The 20,185-nt window shown below is 45.4% G+C and overlaps 1 protein-coding gene and 1 long non-coding RNA gene across 52 annotated transcripts in view; one reads left to right on the plus strand and one right to left on the minus strand.

Annotated features, from left to right (window-relative positions):
* HHAT (hedgehog acyltransferase) overlaps positions 1–20,185 on the plus strand; it is a 354,661-nt gene that overhangs the window by 59,730 nt on the left and 274,746 nt on the right. For 36 of the 50 annotated variants that reach the window (XR_015143021.1, XR_015143035.1, XR_015143022.1 and 33 more), the window contains 3 exons: positions 497–610; positions 14,139–14,333; positions 17,228–17,443. Coding sequence is in view for 20 of the 50 variants with exons in the window: in XM_086343256.1 (XP_086199382.1) it covers positions 497–610; positions 14,139–14,333; positions 17,228–17,443 (525 nt within the window). In the remaining 30 variants the exon portion in view is untranslated. Of the gene's footprint in view, positions 1–496; positions 611–12,314; positions 12,501–14,138; positions 14,334–17,227; positions 17,444–20,185 lie in introns of all 50 variants that reach the window. The other 14 variants (XM_086343264.1, XM_086343266.1, XM_086343263.1 and 11 more) reach the window with 4 other exon arrangements.
* Positions 179–8,623, minus strand: LOC147356115 (uncharacterized). Of its 2 annotated transcripts, none has more exons than XR_015143055.1 (2): positions 3,403–8,623; positions 179–718 (listed from the first exon to the last, which is right to left on the minus strand). It is a non-coding gene; the product is annotated as an uncharacterized LOC147356115 (long non-coding RNA). The 2 variants fall into 2 exon arrangements; XR_015143054.1 differs by having other exon boundaries at positions 4,228–4,494.

The raw sequence follows: 20,185 nt of genomic DNA on the forward strand, positions 1-20,185 counted from the left end.
GTAAATGACAGCAAGATTTAACATGACTGATCTTATACAATTTTATTAGTATCCAGTGTGCATTTCTCTTGTTGGTAAAAGCAGCTAAGTGACCAAACTGAGATAACCTCATTAATTATTTGTCCTATCCGCATGACACTGAGGAAATAAAGGGAATTCTTTAAGTCTCTGTTACATCTTTTATAACATAGGGTTAGTAATAGTTTCTGTCCCACAGAGGGTCCTGGGGTAGGGGTGGGGATCAGCTTTAACAAAGGCCTTTGAGACTAGCCAAGCTGGAGGGAAGCGTACAAGTAGGTGTGTGTGTGTGTGTGTGTGTGTGTGTGTGTGTGTGTGTGTGATGGGGTAGAGACTGGAAATGTTGTGTCAATGCCGTTTTATGGTGTTTGAACTCACGTTGTCCGTTTCTTGCAGTTGTTTTATTAATTGGAGTTTGTGTTCTGCTTCAAATATGTCCTAAGACCTCTCTGATAAACTACTGTTTTGGCCTGTTTAGGACCCAACCGACTTTGAGTGGAGCTTCTGGATGGAGTGGGGGAAGGAGCGGCTGGTGTGGTTGTTCCTTGGCCACATGAGCGTGTCTCAAGTCGCCAACCTGATTTCGAGGAAGGTACGGTCATGTGCATCATTTCCATTTCAGCTTCTTTCTTCTTTGCTTTTTGTCAAGAAGGAACCCTGAGCTAGGAAGTCATGGGGCATGGATATTGGCCTTTGAAGCCTGGAAAAGGTGAGAAAGGTTTGTTACTGGTCAATAGAGGAATTACCAGATAAAAAAATAAAATCAAAACATAAAAATAAAAGATAAAGATGTGATAAATTGTTACTGTTGGATAGATACTGCATAATGACTTACATATGTTGTGAAAAGATTACCACGATAAGCTTAGTTAACACCCATCATATAGGTACAAAAAAAAGAGAAGAAAGAGTGTTTTTTCCTGTGATGAGAACTTTTAGGATCTCCTTGCTCAGTGGCTTTCAAGTATACCTTATTGCAGTAGCCACAGTTGACACGGTGTACACTAGAACTTACTTTTCCAATCATTGAAAGTTTGTTACTTTTTACCACCTTCATCTAACTTTAAAGAAGCTTCCAAGCAAACCTAATAATAAAGAATACATGATTTTGCATTCCTAAACTAATAATGAATATACCTACCTCAACCTTCATTAATGGGTTTCTTTTCTTCCACAAGTTGTTTTGGTGTTTTGTTACGACAACAACCTTTCTAGAAATCTAACATTTTTATTTCTAACACAAAGCTTCTCTGCCCATACGTGGGTGACTTACTACCCCTAGGTCTCAGCTTTCCCATCAGTAAAATGAATAGCTCAGTATCTGTATTTTCTTTCCCTGTTGGGGGAAGATGAACTATCTTGGGGAGGATCTGTGAAACGAAGCTGTTATCATTACGGCTGCTGTCGGAAAGGGCCAGCTGTTGTGGAGTGGAAGAGTCCTGGATGATGGATTAGTTCCTGGACTTGCTCACTCGTTAGCTTTCTGACCATGGAGAGGCATTTCACCACTAAATCGTAATTCATCATTTTCTATAAAGTAAGGTTAATGAAATAATAATATTTTTTTTTCCTTTTAAAAAAATGGTGGGCTTCTCTCTATTCACAATAACCAAGACATGGAAGAAATCTTAATGTCCATTGACAGATGAATGGATATAGATGTGGAAATGGAATATCATGTTAGTCGCTCAATCGTGTTCAACACTTTGCACTCCCATGGCTCCTCTGTCCATTGAATTCTCCAGGCAAGAATACTGGAGTGGGTTGCCACTTCCTTCTCCAACAATAGAATAGTACTCAGCCATAAAAAGAATGAAATAATGCTAGTTGTAGCAACAAAGACGAATCATTCAGTGTCACAGTAATCCAAGTCTGTGCCCTAACCACTGATGCCAAACAAGCTGAGGTTGACCGGTTCTATGAAGACAACACCTTCTAGAACTAACACCAAGAAAGGTGTTCTTTTTACCACAGGGGATTGGAATGCAGAAGTGGAAACTCAAGAGATACCAGGAGTTTAGCCTTGGAGTACAAAATGAAGCAGGGCAAAGGTTAACAGAGTTTTGTCAAAGAGAACAGGCTGGTCATAGCAAACACCCATTTCCAACAACCCAAGATATGACTCTACACATGGACATCACCAGATGGTCAAAACTGAAATCAGATTGATTATGTTCTTTGCAGCTGAAGATGGAAAAGCTCTATACAGTCAGCAAAAACAAGACCTGGAGCTGACTGTGGCTTAGATCATGACCTCCGTATTGCCAAATTCAGGCTTAAATTGAAGAAATTAGGGAAAACCACTAGGCCATTCAGGTATGACCTAAATCAAAGCCCTTATGATTGTACAGTGGAGGTGATGATTAGATTCAAAGGATTAGATGTGGTAGACAGGTGCCTGAAGAACTATGGACTGAGGTTCATAACATTGGACAACAGAGGGTGACTAAAACCATCTCCAAGAAAAAGAAATGCAAGAAGCCTAAATGGTTGTCTGAGGAGGCTTTACAAATAGCTGAGGAACTAAGAAAAGCAAAAGGCAAGGGAGAAAGGGAGAGACATTCTACTGAATGCAGATTTTCAGAGAATAGCAAGGAGAGAGAAGAAGGGCTTCTTCAGTTAACAGTGCAAAGAAATAGAGGAAAACAATAGAATGGGAAAGACTAGTGATCTCTTCAAAGAAATTGGAGATAGGAAGGGAACATTTCATGCAAAAATGGCCACGATAAAGGACAGAAACGGTAAAAACCTAATACAAGCAGAAGAGATTAAGAAGAAGTGGCAGGAATACACAGAAGACCTATGCAAAAAAGGTTTTAATAACCTGGATAACCACAGTGGTGTGGTCACTCACCTAGAGACAGACATCCTGGAATGTGAGGTCAGGTGGGTCTTAGGAAGCATCACTATGAACAAAACTAGTGGAGGTGATGGAATTCCAGCTGAGCTATTTCAAATCCTAAAAGATGATACTGTTGAAGTGCTACATTCATTATGCCAGCAAATTTGGAAAACTCAGCAGTGGCCACAGGACTGGAAAAGGTCAGTTTTCATTCCAATCCGAAAGAAGGACAATGCCAAAGAATGTTTAAACTATAGAACAATTGCAGTCATTTCACACACTAGCAAGGTAATGCCCAAAATCCTTCAAGCTAGGCTTCAACAGTACGTAAAGTGAGAATTTCCAGATATACAAGCTATATTTAGAAAAGGTAGAGGAATCAGAGATCAAATTGCCAACAGCTGAAGGATCATAGAGAAAGCAAGGGAATTCCAGGAAAACATCTACTTCTGCTTCATTAACTATGCTTAATCCTTTGACTGTGTGGATAACAGCAAACTGTGGAAAGTTCTTCAAGAGATGAGATTACCAGACCACCTTACCTGTCTCTTGAGAAACCTGTGTGCGGGTCAAGAAGCAACAGTTAGAACAACTGGACGTGAATGGTTTAAATGGTAAACAGCCATTTGACTGGTTCACATGGCTCAGACGGTAAAGACTCTGCCTGCAGTGCAGGAGACCTGGGTTCTATCCCTGAGTTGAAATGATCCCCTGGAGAAGGGAATGGCTACCCACTCCAGTATTCTTGCCTGGAAATTTCCATGGACAGAGGAGCCTGACGGTCGCAGAGTTGGAGACGACTGAGAATTAATACTTTCACTTTTTTTCAGTTCAGACAGCGTGAGATGCAGATGAACCGCCTATTTGTGGCCGGATCGGCCTCCTCCTCTCCAAATTCGCTCCATTTTCAGCTCCTGTTTTGTACTCACCACCATCAGAAAACTACCTAGTTTAGGATATAGATGTTCCTCTGGTTAATTTGCTTGTGGCTCTTACTGTTAGGAGGCCCTATTCAGGATGGCTCAGAGCTCCTGGCTGAAACCCAGCTTTGTCACTTTCAAGCAATGCAATCTTAAAAGCCAGTTAGTTAATATCTCGGAGTCTTTCGCCTCATTTTGTGCATCTGGGATGGTACCGCTTGCTTCCTGGGGTAGTGGTGAGGGTCTAATAGGTCTCAAGGTTGTGCTAGCATATGACGACAGGCAGTGAAGAGGTGGCTGCCGCGGGGGCCTGCTGGCGTTCGCTGTGTGCCGTGACTGCAGTCTGCGTGGGCTCCTGGGAGCAGTTCCCTCCGCGGTGTTTAGAAAGGAGGCATCTGTCTAAGATTCTGAAACCCCAGAGGGCAGAGGCTGTCTCTTCAGCCGTACCTGTGTTCCTCTCCCGCGTGGCTTTCTCTGACCCTGTTTCAGGCTTGTGCTGGCTTGTGGGAAAAAGGACAGGGGGACACAGACCAGGAGCGGAGAAGTGACACCGGAGATGCCTCCTGGGAGGAGTGGGCCACATCTACCTGGGGATGTCAGGTGGTGGCTTGAAGAGGGTGGAGCCATCTGCTTATTTCAGCCTCCTGCATCTCCTTACAGGCCTGGGAGGACAGGTGGGCTTGTCCTTTTATCTGCAGCGCACATCTTAGGCAAACTCAGTAGGCGGTTTTGTTTGCAGTTTTCTTGGAATGAGGCAGAGTTTGCACTGAGTCATCTGTGTGTGTGTATGTGTCTGTCCCATCCCTCTGTGACCACAGGTTTGATTTGTGTGACAGCTGGTGGGCAGGGTTCTGTGAGGCTGGAGCACACTGCTCTCTTTGTCCGTGTCCGCTTGGTCCTTATGTAATATGAACCTCAGCTCTGGCCCCACCACCTGGACTGAGCGTCCCAGATGGCCTTAATTTGCGTGGCTGTTTTTGGTACTTATTCAGGGTGGAAGATTTGGGCTGCACTTATCTTTTGTCTCCTCTTCTCAGGGGCATCATGAACTGTGGATGATGCTATAGAGACAGGCATTACCACTACTCGTGGTTCCGACCCTAAAAGATGCTTCTGGGCTCCGTCTGCTGTCTCGTCCCATCTCTCTTTTTGCTGGCCTCAAAGAAGAGGTTATTTTCAAAAGCATGATTTTCTTTTTCTTCTTCTTTTTTTTTTTTGCCATGACAAGTAATAAAAACTTTCCACTGAGCTCCCCGGCCAAGGTTAAACGCCTTTTCTCTGGGTCGGGCTCTCTCGTTGGGTTTTGGCAAGACTGGCTCAGGGACAGCGCGCTGGGAGGGGAGGCTGAGAAACGGCTCTGAGCTTTGGCTGTGGGTTTGTTATGCTTGGAGCATGTGTAGGGTGGGCCAGACAGTGGTCTCCTTTCTTGAACACCCTCACCACCTGAGGCATAGTGTTCTCTGCTCTCAGAGCCAAAAATACCCCTGCATGAGCTTTTGGAGAAGGCTGGGTGACCTGGCTGACCACAGGGTGCCTTCTCACTCAACCTCTGACCGGCAGAACCCACGTTGTTAGCGCTGGGCCCCGACCAGCTGAGCTCATCAGCTTCAGGCCTGAAGAGCGTGGTCCTGTGGCGTTGGCCTAGATGAGGAAGCTCACCTCTGGAAAGCTGTGGTGCTCCTTTCCAGCATATTGTCAAAACCACACACCTAATAGGAATCTCACACACTAATGGGTTTCTTGGAGCCAGACTGCTCCTCCTCCATCAGGGCCTCTCTTAGGACGGGTGAGATTGACTTGGTTTGGGCCCACTGGCCTTTGCCCTCAGGAAAAGCAGGCTAGAATGCAGTTATCTGGACTCTGGGATGCCTTTGGGTTTTTTTCCTGTTTGTGTGGGTGTACACACACACACACACACACATATTCATATGAGGATATATCTCATATATTGACATATATATATTGGTAGCATCTGCAGTTGATTATGTAGTGTGTAATAAATTATGCTGTGCATAAGCATTGTTGAGTGACTTCTGTTATTTATTTCTCAAACAATGCCCGCTGAGTGGTTTCTGGGCAGATGTACAAAGAGAATTAGTGCACAGCAAAGTCTGGTCCAGTTGCCAACAGGAGTCTTCACCACGGCTTTCCGGTTTCGTTCCTCCCCGTGGAGGTGAGCTAATGAGGGAAACCACTCAGGCACACCCTGCCTGAGTGCCCCCAGCTGAGAGCAAGCTAAAGCAGGCAGGAAGGAGAGATGGCATGAGGGGGGCACGGCCAGCCCAGCTCTTTCTGTGGCTGAGTCCTGGCTCCCCACGAGGAAGATTTGGAGACTAGATTTGCAAAGCAAAGGCCACAAGCCCGTGGTCTTTTCTCAGGTGCTGATTTCGGCCTTTGAAATGTGCCAGTTGAATTTGTCTGTCTCTCTGAAGCCTTCCCTGGCGTGCGAGGACTCAGGTTCTATCAACGAGTCTGCATTCATAGGTGGGTGCCTGTGCTCTCTCAGCTGAGCGCTATTTGAGGCTTCCCCCAACACATGATTTGTAAGAGACCTTGGTAAGTGAAAACTGGAAGTAGGCAGCGAGATGTGGAACAACCCCTTTGTACCTTATTTGCAACAGCAAAGTGGTCTTGGTTCATAAGGGGTTAAGTGATACAAGCAGACACTTTGGCAATCAGCCAGTTTTCACATTAGTGACTAAAAAGCCCCGCAGTTTGGTGCTTATTTCTTGTTCTCAGTCATAACTGCCAGGTTAATTCCCAGTACTTGCAGAAGCATGTCCATCTTTCCATCTACCCATCCATCCATCTACCCACCTATCCAGCTATTCTAACCATTCATTTGTCTAGCATTTCTGAAACACTTGCTGTCAACTAGGTACCCTGTTAGATTCTAGGCTAATACTATTGTATGATGAACAAGACAGGAAATTACTTTGTTAAGGGAACCTATGCAGAGAGAATCACTTGTGCCCCATTTTAAGAAGTGGTTCGGTGTTAACACAAGGAGCGGTAGGAGCAGAGGGCGGGTTTGCTCCCCGATTTCAGTCTGGCCCAGTTCCATCAGAATGTGCCATAGTGGTTAGTCTTGCTTTATCCAAACTGCCACAAAAATAGAGTGCAGTTTCCTTCTTATCGTTTGTTAGACTTCAAAAAAGTTTCTTCTCTTTCTGCCTTCCTTTTGTCTTTTACCAGGAACTGAAGAACCTGGAATAAAGAGCGTTAGAGGGGTCAGGATAGTTCTGGTGGGCTGGCATCCTATGCTCCAGCAAAGTTCACTCAACCCATCTTATTGATGCAAGTTTCAGGTCACTCACACTTTGATCCCCTTTAAAAGAGCATGGTAAATGCAAGTTAAAGCCACTACCAGAATGATTCAGACATAAAACAGTAACACCACCAAATGCTGGTGAGGAAATGGCATAAACTGGATCGCAAGCATGTTGCTGGTTTTTGTTCAGTTGGTCATTCGCGTGTCCGACTCTTTGCAACCCCATGGACTACAGCACGCCAGACTCCCCTGTTCATCACCAACTCCCTGAGCTTGCTCAAATTCATATTGATTGAGTCAGTGATGCCATCCAACCATCTTGTCCTCTGTCGTCCCCTTCTCCTCTGGCTTTCCATCTTTCCCAGCATCAGGGTCTTTTCCAGTGAGTCGGCTCTTCTCATCAAGTGGCCAAAGTATTGGAGGTTCGGCTTCAGCATCAGTCCTTCCAATGAATATTCAGGATTGATTTTCCTTAGGACTGACTGGTTTGATCTCCTTGCAGTCCAAGGGAAACCCAGGATTGAACCAGGGACCTTTAGATTTTCAGTCTAATGTTCTCCCAACTGAGCTATTTCAGCTCTATGTTGCTGGTAGGTCTGTAAGATGGCCACTCTTGGAAATTGTTGGACAGTTTCTTATAGGACTAAACTTGTAATGACCATGCAGCCCAGCAAGCTCACTCTTGGGCATTTATCCTGGAGGCATGAACACTTGGTTTTACACCAAACCCTGCACATGTATGTTCATTTCAGTTTTATTCACAATAGCCCCAAACGGGAACACAGCCCAGATGTCCTACCACAGGTGAATGGTTAAAGAAACTATGGTTCATACACCCCATGGAAACTGCACAGCAATAAAAGGGGCAAGCCTTTGATACTCACTGCAACTTGGGTGGATTTCAGGGAATTATGCTGAATGGAAAAAGCTAGTCCCAAAGGTTACATACTGTGACTTGAAATGACAATATTTTAGAAATGGAGACGATATTAGTGGCTTCCAAGGGTTGGGGATGTCGGGGAAAGGGAGCAGGAACAATGTGGGTGTGGTTATAAGGGGGCAGTGCAAGAGATGCTTGAGGGGATGGCATGGTTTGGTGTCTTTCCTATGGTGGATGGTGAATCTATTTGTGATGAAACTGTATGGAATTAAACATACACACTCGAATGAAAGTGAAACTGGGAAAACCAGAATGCTTGTGGCTTATAGCAATGTCAACGTCCTGGTTGTGATATACTTTGGTTTTGCAAAGTGTTACCATAGGGGGAGATTGGGTAAAGTATCCATGGGATCTCTCTGTATTATTTCTTTTAACTGCAGGTGAATCTGCACCTATCTCAGTAAAAATCTCAGTTAAAGAAAAGCATCATGTAAAAGTAATATTTGATTAGAATTTAATCTCTTAGTTAGGAACGTCACATTTCAGTTCAATGCAATTCAGTCGCTCAGTCGACCTTTTGCAACCCCATGGACTGCAGCACGCCAGGCCTCCCTGTCCATCACCAACTCCTGGAGCTTACTCAAACTCATCTCCATTGAGTCAGTGGTGCCATCCAACCATCTCATCCTCTGTCGTCCACTTCTCCTCCTGCCTTCAATCTTTCCCAGCATCAGGGTCTTTTCCAGTGAGTCAGTTCTTCACATGGGGTGGCCAAAGTATTGGAGTTTCAGCTTCAGCATCTATCCTCCCAATGAATATTCAAGGTTGATTTCCTTTAGGATTGACTAATTTGATCTCCTTGGAGTCCAAGGGACTCTCAAGAGTCTTCTTTAATACCACAGTTCAAAAGCATCAATTCTTGGGCACTCAGCTTTCTTTTGGAGAAGGCAATGGCACCCCACTCCAGTACTCTTGCCTGGAAAATCCCATGGATGGAGGAGCCTGGTAGGCTGCAGTCCATGGGGTCGCTAAGAGTCAGACACGACTGAGTGACTTCACTTTCACTTTTCACTTTCATGCATTGGAGAAGGAAATGGCAACCCATACCAGTGTTCTTGCCTGGAGAATCCCAGGGACGGGGAAGCCTGATGGGCTGCCGTCTATGCGGTCGCACAGAGTCAGACGCGACTGAAGCGACTTAGCAGCAGCAGCAGCAACAGCTTTCTTTATTGTCCAACTCTCACATCCATATATGACTACTGGAAAAACCATAGCTTTGATTAGATGGACCTTTATTGGCATTAAATTAAGATTGTGTTTTATTTGTACATGTTACTTGATCAGCATGATTCTTTGTGCCTCATTTTAAGTTCTCAATCATAATTGTCATTTGAACCTCTTAAATGGATTGGTTTGTTTTGACTTTTAGGCAGATTTTTAATTAATTAGTTAATTGTTTTGGCTGCGCTGCACGACTCATGGGATCTTAGTTTCCTGACCAGGGATTGAACCAGGGCTCTTGTCAGGGAAAGTGTGGGTTCCTAACCTCTGGATTGCCAGGGAATTCTCTAGGCAGACTTTAAAACCTTGAGCTTGACATAAAGTACATGCGTGACCAAACCTGTGTGTACCTGCCCAGATTGCCCTGGGAACCTGGGAAAAATGTCTTTAAAGTCCTTCTAGAAGGAGATGAATCAGAAGTATTGTTTTGGAATAAAACATAGCAGACTTTCTTCTTTAGTTTTAAAGAGTTAGAAGTTTCCTAGTATATTTGATGTCAGAGGCTCAAAATCTAATATTTAAGCATTTTCACTTATGAGGTGGACACAGGTTTGATAAATACGTAAGAACTTTTGGAGTAGAAATAGGTAGGGCAGGGCTGTCTTTAGGCCTTTGAGTATGTACAGGGTCTTCGAAACCCTTGGAAGAAGCCCTCCTCCTCCTCAGAGCAGCGGACCCACCATGCTGCTGCCTCACTGCTGGGCAAGGGTTTGTGTCCATTTCTTGCCCTCTCTGCCCTGCTTCTTGCACGTGTGTGTGTGTGTTGCTGGGGGTGGGGGATAGGGCTGCAGGAGGTGTGCCTTAAGGCAGCAGTCCCCAACCTTTTCAGCACCAGGGACCGGATTCATGGAAGACAGTTTTTCCACAGATGGGGGTGGGAGGAGGGGGGATGGTTTCGGGATGATTCAAGTGCATTATTACTTTACTGTGCACTTTACTTCTACTGTTATTATTGCATTGTGATATATAATGCAATAATTATGCTACTGGCTGTTAACACAGAGTCAGTGGGAGCCCTGAACTTGTTTTCCTGCAGCTCGATGGTCCCATCTGGGGGTGACGGTAGGATCGCCTGCCGCTCACCTCCTGCTGTGTGAGGTGAGCTTTTCAAGTCAGTGCATTCATGGAATTCCTATCTATCTGTGGCCCAGATATCAGTGCATTCATGGAAATCCTATCTATCTGTGGCCCAGTTTCTATCAGGTCACGGACCGGTACTGGCCGGTTGGGGACCCCCACTTTGAGACTGCATTGATGGTGGGGACTGTCCTGCACTGGTGACAGAGAGCAAGCCATGGAAGTCTAGTCATGCTGTATCAGCATTTTAGTGGTGTTTTGGAATTCTCATTGCAGTTGTGTAGATTCCAGTTGCATTCACTTTACAGCGTGAAAAATCAATATTTCCACGAAGTTCTAATTTATGTAAGGGCTTCTCAAGTGGCACAGTGCTAAAGAATCTGCCTGCTAATGTGGGAGGCACAGGAGGTGTGGGTTCAGTTCCTGGGTCTGGAAGATCCCCTGGAGAAGGGAATGGCAACCCAGTATCTCCAGAATTCTTGCGTAGAGAATCCCATGGACAAAAGAGACTGGCGGGCCACAGTACATGGGGTTGCAAAGAGTTGGACCTATCTGAGTGAGCACACACAATTTATATACATTTGTAAAAAAATATTTTATTTTTTTATTTATTACTTATGGCTGTTGCTGTGTGTGGGCTTTCTCTAGTTGCAGAGGGCGGGGCTACTTTGCACTTGCAGTGTGTGGGCTTCTCATTACAGTGGCATCTGCCTAGAACACAGACTCTAGGCAGGCGGGCTGCCCGGACCAGGGATCGAACCTGTGTCCCCTGCAGTGGCAGACAGATTCTTTACCACTGAGCCACCAGGGAAGCCCTATATAGGTTTTGGCTGGATGGCATCACTGACTCGATGGACGTGAGTCTGAGCGAACTCTGGGAGTTGGTGATGGACAGGGAGGCCTGGTGTGCTGTGATTCATGGGGTCGCAAAGAGTCAGACACGACTGAGCGACTGAACTGAATTCTTTTTAGATTTTTCACATTGTTCTGTTTCATCACCTGACCACTGTGAATGTATATAGTGGAGTTGCCTTTGCCCATTGGGGTCAATGAGTGGGTAATAGGGGTATCAGAGAAGGTAAAGTTCACATGAGCGCATTTGCTGTGATGTCTTAGAGAGAATGGTGTTGAATGTTGCCTGCCTGTACTCTGACAGGAAGAAGATGGGAATATAGGATGACCTTGTGAGCCCTCAAAGTAGCGTTTGTGAGCTCAGGTGAATTCATCAGACTCTTTGGAGCAGATGGAGTTTGCACAGCCCTGCTAGTAGTTCCTGAAGGTTCCTGCAGCTTTTCCAAGTTGAAACAGCTTAAGTCTGTGGTTAAGTTCCCAAATGAATCCCAACAAACAGGCTTTTTCCAAATGGATCAAATAGCACTTAATAAAACGTAGCTGTGTTACAGGTGTGTGCGTAGCCACGCACTCATGGGAATGGATTCCAAGCGGTGAATGTTGTAGATCCTGTTTAAAAAGACACCCCCGCTTTTTCTTAATTTGTTAAAGCTACTTAAAATACAGTTGGCAACCTTATTCCTTATAATTGAACTCTGTCCAGAGGTGAGTTTTTAGGGGAAAGTTGGAAGCAAACTTATGTGCTATTTAATGTGGGTAGTAGGATGGAAAAATAGTAAAAATGAACTGTAGATTTCTCTGATTTTCTTGGAACTTCAAAGTGGCTGACCCAGTTGTTCATTTAAAATGTTCTCTCTTGGGCTGGAGTATAGATTTGGGAGATAATTCTACTTCGGCAATATTTTGGAAGCATTACCATTGAAAGATGGAATTTATAATTTGCAGTCCACATCTGTCTTTCCCTTGAATAAATCATTTTTTCCATAAGAAGACCCAATTTTAAGTAGTCCTCACTTTTTAAGTCAGTGCATTCATGGAAATCCTATCTATCTGTGTATGTGTGTGTGTGTGTGTGTGTGTGTGTATATGTATATATATATATAATTTTTAAAGTGTTTATTGAATTTGTTACGATATTGCTTATGTTTGATGTTTTGCTTTTTCGGCTACGAGGCATGTGAGATTTTAGCTCCCCGACCTGGGATCGAACCCACAGCCTCTGCATTGGAAGTCGAAGTCTCAACCACTGGACTACCAGGGAAGTCTCTGGAAATCCTGTGTTCGAATGCCCATCAAACAGACACATCATGTTTCCTATAGGACTAGCTGCTAGCATTTGCAGTGTACGCAGACATTGCTGTAAGCATTTTACACTGTTAACTTAATTCTCACGACAGCCTCATGAAGTGGATGCCATTATTCAAATTTTATATGTGATTTAAAAGAGAGAGATTTAGTAACGTATCTAGGGTCAAACAGCTAGTTAATGGGGACATCAGAATTTATTTAGGCAATTAGACAGCAAAACTTGATAATTCTACTACTAAGATATATTGCCTCTCAAACAATGTTAAAACATTATTGTGGTTTTTTTAAAGTAAGGATTTACCAGCCAGATATGACCAAGAGTATAGTGTAAAAGCAAAGACATGTTAATTTTTTAAAACTTTTTATTTTGTATTGGGATATAGCCAATTACCCACCTGCAATAAAGGAGACCCTGGTTTGATTCCTGGGTTGGGAAGATCCACTGAAGAAGGGATAGGCTACCCCCTCCAGTATTCTGGCCTGGAGAACTATACAGTCCATGGGGTCGCAAAGAGTCGGACACGACTGAGTGACTTTTACTTTCGTAGCCAGTTAAGTGTTAACGATAGTGTCAGGTGAACAGTGAAGGGAGTCAGCCGTACATGTACATGTATCCATTCTCCTCCAAACTCCCCTCCCATCCAGCCTGCCTCATAACACCGAACACAGTACCATTTGCTATACAGTAGGTCCTTGTTGGTTATCTGTTTAAAATACAGCAGTGTGTCCATCCCAAACTCCCCATCTATCCCTTTCCCCATCCTCCCCTCACCATAAGTTCAATCTCTGAGGGAAAAAAAAAAAAAAAAAAACATGTTAATTTATCTAGTTATTCAATGTCAATAACTATAAAACTTGAAATAGAAAAATTCTCTCCTAAGGTAGTAATAGATGTATCAATCAGATTTACTAGACAAAGGCCTCAATCTCACCCACTGAAAGCAGGTACTTTTTCTGTGACCTAAATTTGACTGAATAATATGCTAATGAAAAAAATGTAATTAGATATTTACTTTTAAGTCTGTGGTTTAGACTTTAGGAAACCTTTTGTGGTTTGGATGGCCCAGTTTCTAAATAAGACTCCGAAGAAATGCACACCAGTGCTTCCTCTCACCTTCACTTTCGCAGAATAGTGTGGGTAGTGGCTGGTGTGCCAGGCTGGCAGCTTTTCCGGCTGTCTTCTGGCTTCCGTAATATCTGTTGGACTGTCAGCTATGTGTCTTATTGTTGTGGGATCCACTGGCCTGCGGCTGTGGCTGAAGGCAGGAAAGCAGCTCCTTGCTTCTGGGTGAATCTGGTGAAGTTCTGAGGACCTGGGGGTGGGCAGCCATCACTTTGGGGCAGGGGTCCCCAGCCTCCAGGATCTAATGCCTGATGGTCTGTGGTAGAGCTGATGTGATTGACGGAAATAAAGTGTACAATACATGTAACGTGCATGAATCATCCTGAAACCACCCACACACCCCAACTCTGGTCCATGGAAAAATTGTCTCCACTGGTGGCCAAAAGGTTGGGGACTGCTATCTGGGGTTAATGTGGAAGGTCCTTCTGAATCCTCTTCATCCGTGTTAACACTAAATCCCCAGGACAATGAGTTTGGTTAAAGGGTCACAAAACAGAACCTTCAATGGCAAAGGCTGTTAGCTTACTTTCTCTTTTCTCTCTCTCTGGGTCCTTCTCTGTCTGCAGCACAAACCCTGGATCCTCGCAGTCTACGGGATGTGGGCCTGCCGCTGTGTGCTGGGGACCCAGGGCACCGCCATGGTTCTTATTCACGCCACTATCTCCTTCTGTGTTGCTCAGTTCCGGTCTCAGTTCCTATCATGGCTGTGTTCTCTCTCTCTGCTCTCTACACTGAGACTGCAAGATGTGGAAGAAGTTAAGGTAAGAGTCTCTGTTTTTTTTTAATACCAATGGGAAGGAGAAAACCTGTTTTGCAATGCCAATATCCAGGTAGATGCCTTTGTTTTCAGATAAGAGTCGATCCAAGAACTGGGATGGGGCTCCCCCTCGTGGCAGCAGAGGGTGTTGCATCCTGCGATCCTTTGTATCTGACTTTGTCTTAGCCCTCCAGACTGAGGGACTAACACACTTCAGCCCTGGGAGGCTGTCCAGGCCCACCCTGTACCTTTTCTCCCAGTTTGGGTCAGCATGGGTGGTGCCAGACATCACAGGAACAAAAGCAAAAGAAAGCAATAATCCCCATGTTGTTTAGTCGCTAAGTCACGACCGACTGTTTCTTGACCCCATGGACTGTAGCCCATCAGGCTCCTCTGTCCGTGGGATTTCCCAGGCAAGAATACTGGAGTGGGTTGCCATTTTCTCCTCCAGGAATAATCCCCTATGCTTTTAATAAAAAATCATCTGTAAACTGCTGCACAGTTTATAGGGAATTCTCACATCTTTACTTCATCAGAAGCCCACGGTGGTCCCTGAAACAGATAAGGTTTAAGTATTTTCCTTGCACAGAAAATCTTGGGGAGCTTCTGATATTCTTCCTTTAACCATGTGTTCCTGTGGCATTTTAACTTCTGTCCATTTGTTTACTCATTCACTCATTTACTGATTCATATGATGGCAGTTAGAACTGGTGAGCCCTGGACTGGCACAGACATGGGGAAGGACACACCAGGAAGAATGAGCGGGTGGTTTTCTAATCTCTTCTATTCACTGTGCGTCCTCTTGAAACCGGAGGCAGTATTTAACCTGAGTCTCAATTTCATCGTTTGGAAAATGAAGGTACGAGCTGCTCTGCCTTCCTCATGGAGTTGTTCTGAGGACCTAACAAGATAATGTGTTAAGCAATTTTGTAAAAATGGTAGCATTTTGAAAATTCAAGATTTTTTTTTTTTTTTTTGCTGCTGTTGCTGCTACTGCTGCTAAGTCGCTTCAGTCGTGTCCGACTCTGTGCGACCCCACAGACGACAGCCCACCAGGCTGCCCCGTCCCTGGGATTCTCCAGGCAAGAATACTGGAATGGGTTGGCATTTGCTGTTGTTAGGCTCTCTTAATTTTTTTTCACTCTCACCAGTGGACTGGCGTGAGTAGGTCAGGTGGCAGCTCTCTCCTAACAAAAGATACTTAACTTCCCAGAATGATTAAGCTACCTGATTATTTAAATAAGTGTGCTTAAAATTAGATTTGCGATAAAAATAAAAACAAATCCACATCTAACTTTTGGGGGATCTGGCAAGTATTCAAAACAGTCTCCGATTGTAGTGATCGTTTATTTGGGGCCACTAGCATCAGTTATGGGCGTCAGTGGTGAATAAATTATGTATGTTGGTGATGTGAAAACTGTTGCCAAAGAGGAGGGAGCGAATGACCAGCAACTAGTTGCGCTGGGTTTCCATACTTTCACACGTGCAGTTTTCTTGATTTTTCTTGGTGTCTGCTGAAGTCCTGGACATGGAGTAGAAACTCTGTTCAGTGCTTAATTTTTCTGTGTAAAGCCTTGAAAGGCTCTCATGGGTCAAATGAACTACTCTGTCCTTTGTCCCAATTCTATCTTTTGTATCTATTTTCATCACCTGGTTTTCTCATTAAAAAACAATACGTATATATTTTAGAAAATATGGAAAATGTAGAAAAATAGATTATAAAATGATCCATAATTTTACTCCCTTAGTAGTATCAAGATTTCATCACAGTTGCTTTTAGTCTTTTGTTCTTCACCTAGTTTTGTACATACTTGTTATTTCTTATTTCATGCTGTCTTGTATACCTGTTTCCTGTGTGAGAATTCAGGTTCATTGAGGGCAGGGACTATTTCTTTTGATGATGTGTCTCTAAAGCTTGTTTCGAAAATAGTCCTCCGCTACATGTGAAGCCAAATTAATGACAGAGAGCCAGAGGAAAAATCTGTTGAAGACATAAATCCCACGTGACATTTACAGACACACATCATTTTATTGTGCTTCGTGGGGATTACTCTTCTAACAAATTGGTTTCCCGGCACACCATTCTTGTGTACTTTATTCCTGCGCACTCCCCAGCACTGGCGTCACCAGCTCAGCTCCACCTCAGATCATCGGGCGTCAGATTCTCACGAGGAGTGTGCAGCCTCGGACCCTGGCACGCACACTTCGCAGTAGGGCTCGCGCTCCTGTGATTACCTAATGCCGCTGGTCTGACAGCAGGCGGGGCTCAGGTGGTAACAGGAGCCGTGGGAAGTGGCTTTAAATACACGTGAAGCTTCGCTAGCTCACCTGCCCTTCCCCTCCTGCTGTGGGCCCGGTTCCTGCCCACGGACCAACAGTGGGCTGTGGCCTAGGGGTTGGGGACCCCTGTAGTAAGCTGTAATATAGTGTAAACCTAGCTTTTATGTACAAATGGGAAACCAAGCAAACTGTGCGACTCATTTTATAGCAAGGTTCCCTTTATTGCGGAGATCTGGAGCTGAGCCCCCAGAGTCCCAAGATCTGTCTGGATAGGTCTCTCCGTGTCTTCAGAGTTGTGTAAGGGGTCAGAGTACCCCTTGGATGTAGCTAATCTCCGTGCTATGCACTGGTGTGTCCCACGGATGCGTATCTGGGAAAACCCTCGTCCTCTGTTGCATCAGGCTTAACGCGAAGCCGATGGCCGATGTTAGGGGACACTCTTCTGCTCGTTGCTTGTTAACTGCTTTCTCTGATGATGCATGACGTTAACCAGCTGCTCGGTGGTTCTCGGCTCCCGGGGTGGGACAGCCGCTCTGCCTGTGGAAGAGATCTCCTCCCCCGGAGATTGGATGGCTGTGCTTGACACTCAAGGGTTGTTCTCTCCTTGTGACTTCGCAGAGAGGGTGGTACAAGACCGAGAACGAGTACTACTTGCTGCAGTTCACGCTGACCGTGCGCTGTCTGTACTACACCAGCTTCAGCCTGGAGCTGTGCTGGCAGCCCCCGCCGGCCGAGCGGCCCTTCTACTCCCTCCCCTGGATGCTCGCCTACGTCTTCTACTACCCAGTCTTCCACAACGGGCCCGTCCTCAGCTTCCCGGAGTTCATCGCGCAGGTAGAGCCTTTCGAGGATTGCATGGGCGTTCCTGCCCGTGATGCTTCTGTCCTTGTTTATGTGATCACTCGTGAGTCTTTTCATACTGTTTTTGTTGAGTCGCTCAGTCGTGTCTGACTCTTTGCAACCCCATGGACGGTAGCCCACCAGGCTCCTCTGTCCGTGGGATTCTCCGGGCAAGAATCCTGGAGTGGGTTGCCATTTCCTTCTCCAGAGGATCTTCTGACCCAGGGATTGAACCCATGTCTTCTGCATTGGCAGGTGGATTCTTTACCGTGGAGCCACCAGGAAGCCCACACTTGGTATTCTGATAAGAAGTGAAATACTGTGCGGAAATAAGCCTTCGAATGAAGGTCACCGTGTCTCTTGTGTATGTGGGCTGTAGGGCCCCCCACCCAGATTCCCAGTGGACTGTGGCAGCCAGAAGTAATTACTGGGCACCGCCAGGAACCTGGGGTGGGCATCCCAGGCAGGCCAGCCCCAGAGAAAGAAAACCGGGTTTTCATGGACTTACTGGGAAAATGGAAGGAGACACTGACTAAGCGGTTGGTTGGCAAATAGTTGGTGCCCTTTTATTTTCACAGACTCCTTATGAAGTAGCTCTTCCGTGGCTGGGGGATTGTTCAGGGGAACCTGGGTGGGATGACAGAGTGGGGTTGAAGGGGGTTTGAAGGCCGTGCAGTGGTGTGTCTTCAGGTCTGGGTGTCTCTTTCTGCCCAGGACCGCGCCTGCCTCCTGGACAGCAGTCTTGTCCGAGGCTCACAGCAAGCTGCCTTCATCATTCACACCTCTTTTCCCCTCCTGCTTTGGATTCCTTCCCTCGTTCCGCAGCCAGCCTCGTGGAAGCTGTGTACTAGGTTAATGCACCCAAAGTATGAGTAATCAGTGATGCCTAAAAACAGGGTTTCTCCAAGAATATTCCTGCCCCCACCCCCCAACGAAAGAATCCTCATGGAGGTGAGAATAGTAAGGGCTTGCACGTGTGTGTGTAGGCACACACGTGTGTACACATGCACACACGGGGGGCCTGGACACGTTGAAGAGCAGGGCCAGCAGCACTGTTTCACACTTCTGGAGGGGACACCCCACAAGGTGCCCCCTGCACAAATAGGAGGGTGCTTAGAAATCCCTTATTTTGCCTTAAAAATTTCACATTGTATTCAAAACATTACATTTCTGCATTAAACAATAACTTAATGCTTAAAAATTGCCAGTTAAATCATTAAACTTTTTCCCTCTCTGCAAATGTTTAAGGGAAATTGATATTCTAGGTGGATGTATTGATATGTTTAGCATATGGTTTCTCATACTTCAATTTGGGTTACCTGGGAGCATTCTTTTGCCATGGAGGAATTTAAAATCCATGTTTGAAAATCACGGTTAAAGTTGTTGTGTAAAAGCCAGAGGTGGTTTAGTGATAGCAGCTGACCTTCCAACTCAGTGATTCTTTTTTTTTTCAAACTTTAAACTTTTTATTTTGTTTTGGGGTATAGCTGATTAACAATGCTCTGGTAGTTTCAGGTAGACAGTGAAGAGACTCAGCCATGCACACACATGCCATTCTCCCCACATCCGTCTCCCATCCAGGCTGCCGTGCAACACTGAGCAGCATTTCATGTGCTATGCAACAGGCCCTGGCTGGTTATCCATTTTGAATACAGCAGTGTGTACATGACCTTCCCAAAGTTCCCAACTATTCCTTTTCCCCCAGCAACCGTAAGTTTGTTTTCTAAGTCTGTGAGTCTCTTTCTGTTTTGTAAGTTCATTTGTATCATATCTTTTTAGATTCCACATGGAAGGGATGTCATATGATAATTTTCCTTCTCTGTCTGACTTACTTCACTCCGTGTGACCGTCTCTAGGCCCATCCGTGTCACTGCACGTGGTCTATTTTACTCTTTTCAATGGCTACCGACTCAGTGACTCTTAAAGTGGGGTCCCTGGACCCATGGCTGCAGCCTCACGTGGGAACTCATCAGACGTGCAGATTCTCAGGCCCTGCCCCAGACCTACTGAATCAGAACCCTGGGAGCGGGGCTCCAGAGTGTGGTCCTGATGCTGCGAGGTGGAGAATCACTTTCCTAAGTTTTTTCAGAAGAGGAACTTCTTCTCTGGAGGTGGAGACCCTCCTTAGAGGATCGGGGTGGGGTAGGCCCAGTGTAGGGTGGGTTCAGTTCATCCACATTATGTCTCTTTAACAACCTCCTTGTTGGAGAAGGAAACAGCAACCCACTCCAGGATTCTTGCCTGGGAAATCCCACGGACAGAGGAGCCTGGGGGCTGCAGTATATGGGGTCGCAGAGAGTCAGAAGCGACTGAGTGTGCATGCACGGCACGGCCATTGTAAGTTTTAAATTTTAACATTGCAGTCAATAGCTTTTGGACTAAATACCCACAGCACACCCCCACCCTTCCTTGAAGACAGATAATCTTTCTCAGAGAAACATAGACTAAACCCATTAAGAGGAAACAAATTATTTTCCAAACCGCCTCTTATCCATTAAGGAGCTTATCCCTGTGGGATCACTTCTCTGTTTGGCAGATCACCATTCTTTTTAGTTCTTGTCTCCTCCTTTCTGACTGTCCCCTGTAGAGTCTTGAGGGAATTTGAGAGGTGGGTTGCAGGGTCCTGAATCTGTCACATAGAGACGAGCTCTGAGAGCATCGCTCACCTGAATCCTTAGCCACAGGCTCTCATTCTCTCGAGTTTCTGCCAATAGGGACTCAGGTATGGAGACTCTG

Source organism: Bos grunniens, chromosome 16, assembly GCF_055505025.1.
Source record: "Bos grunniens cultivar Pamir isolate PY7600 chromosome 16, Bosgru_T2T1.0, whole genome shotgun sequence".
NCBI lineage: Eukaryota > Metazoa > Chordata > Mammalia > Artiodactyla > Bovidae > Bos > Bos grunniens.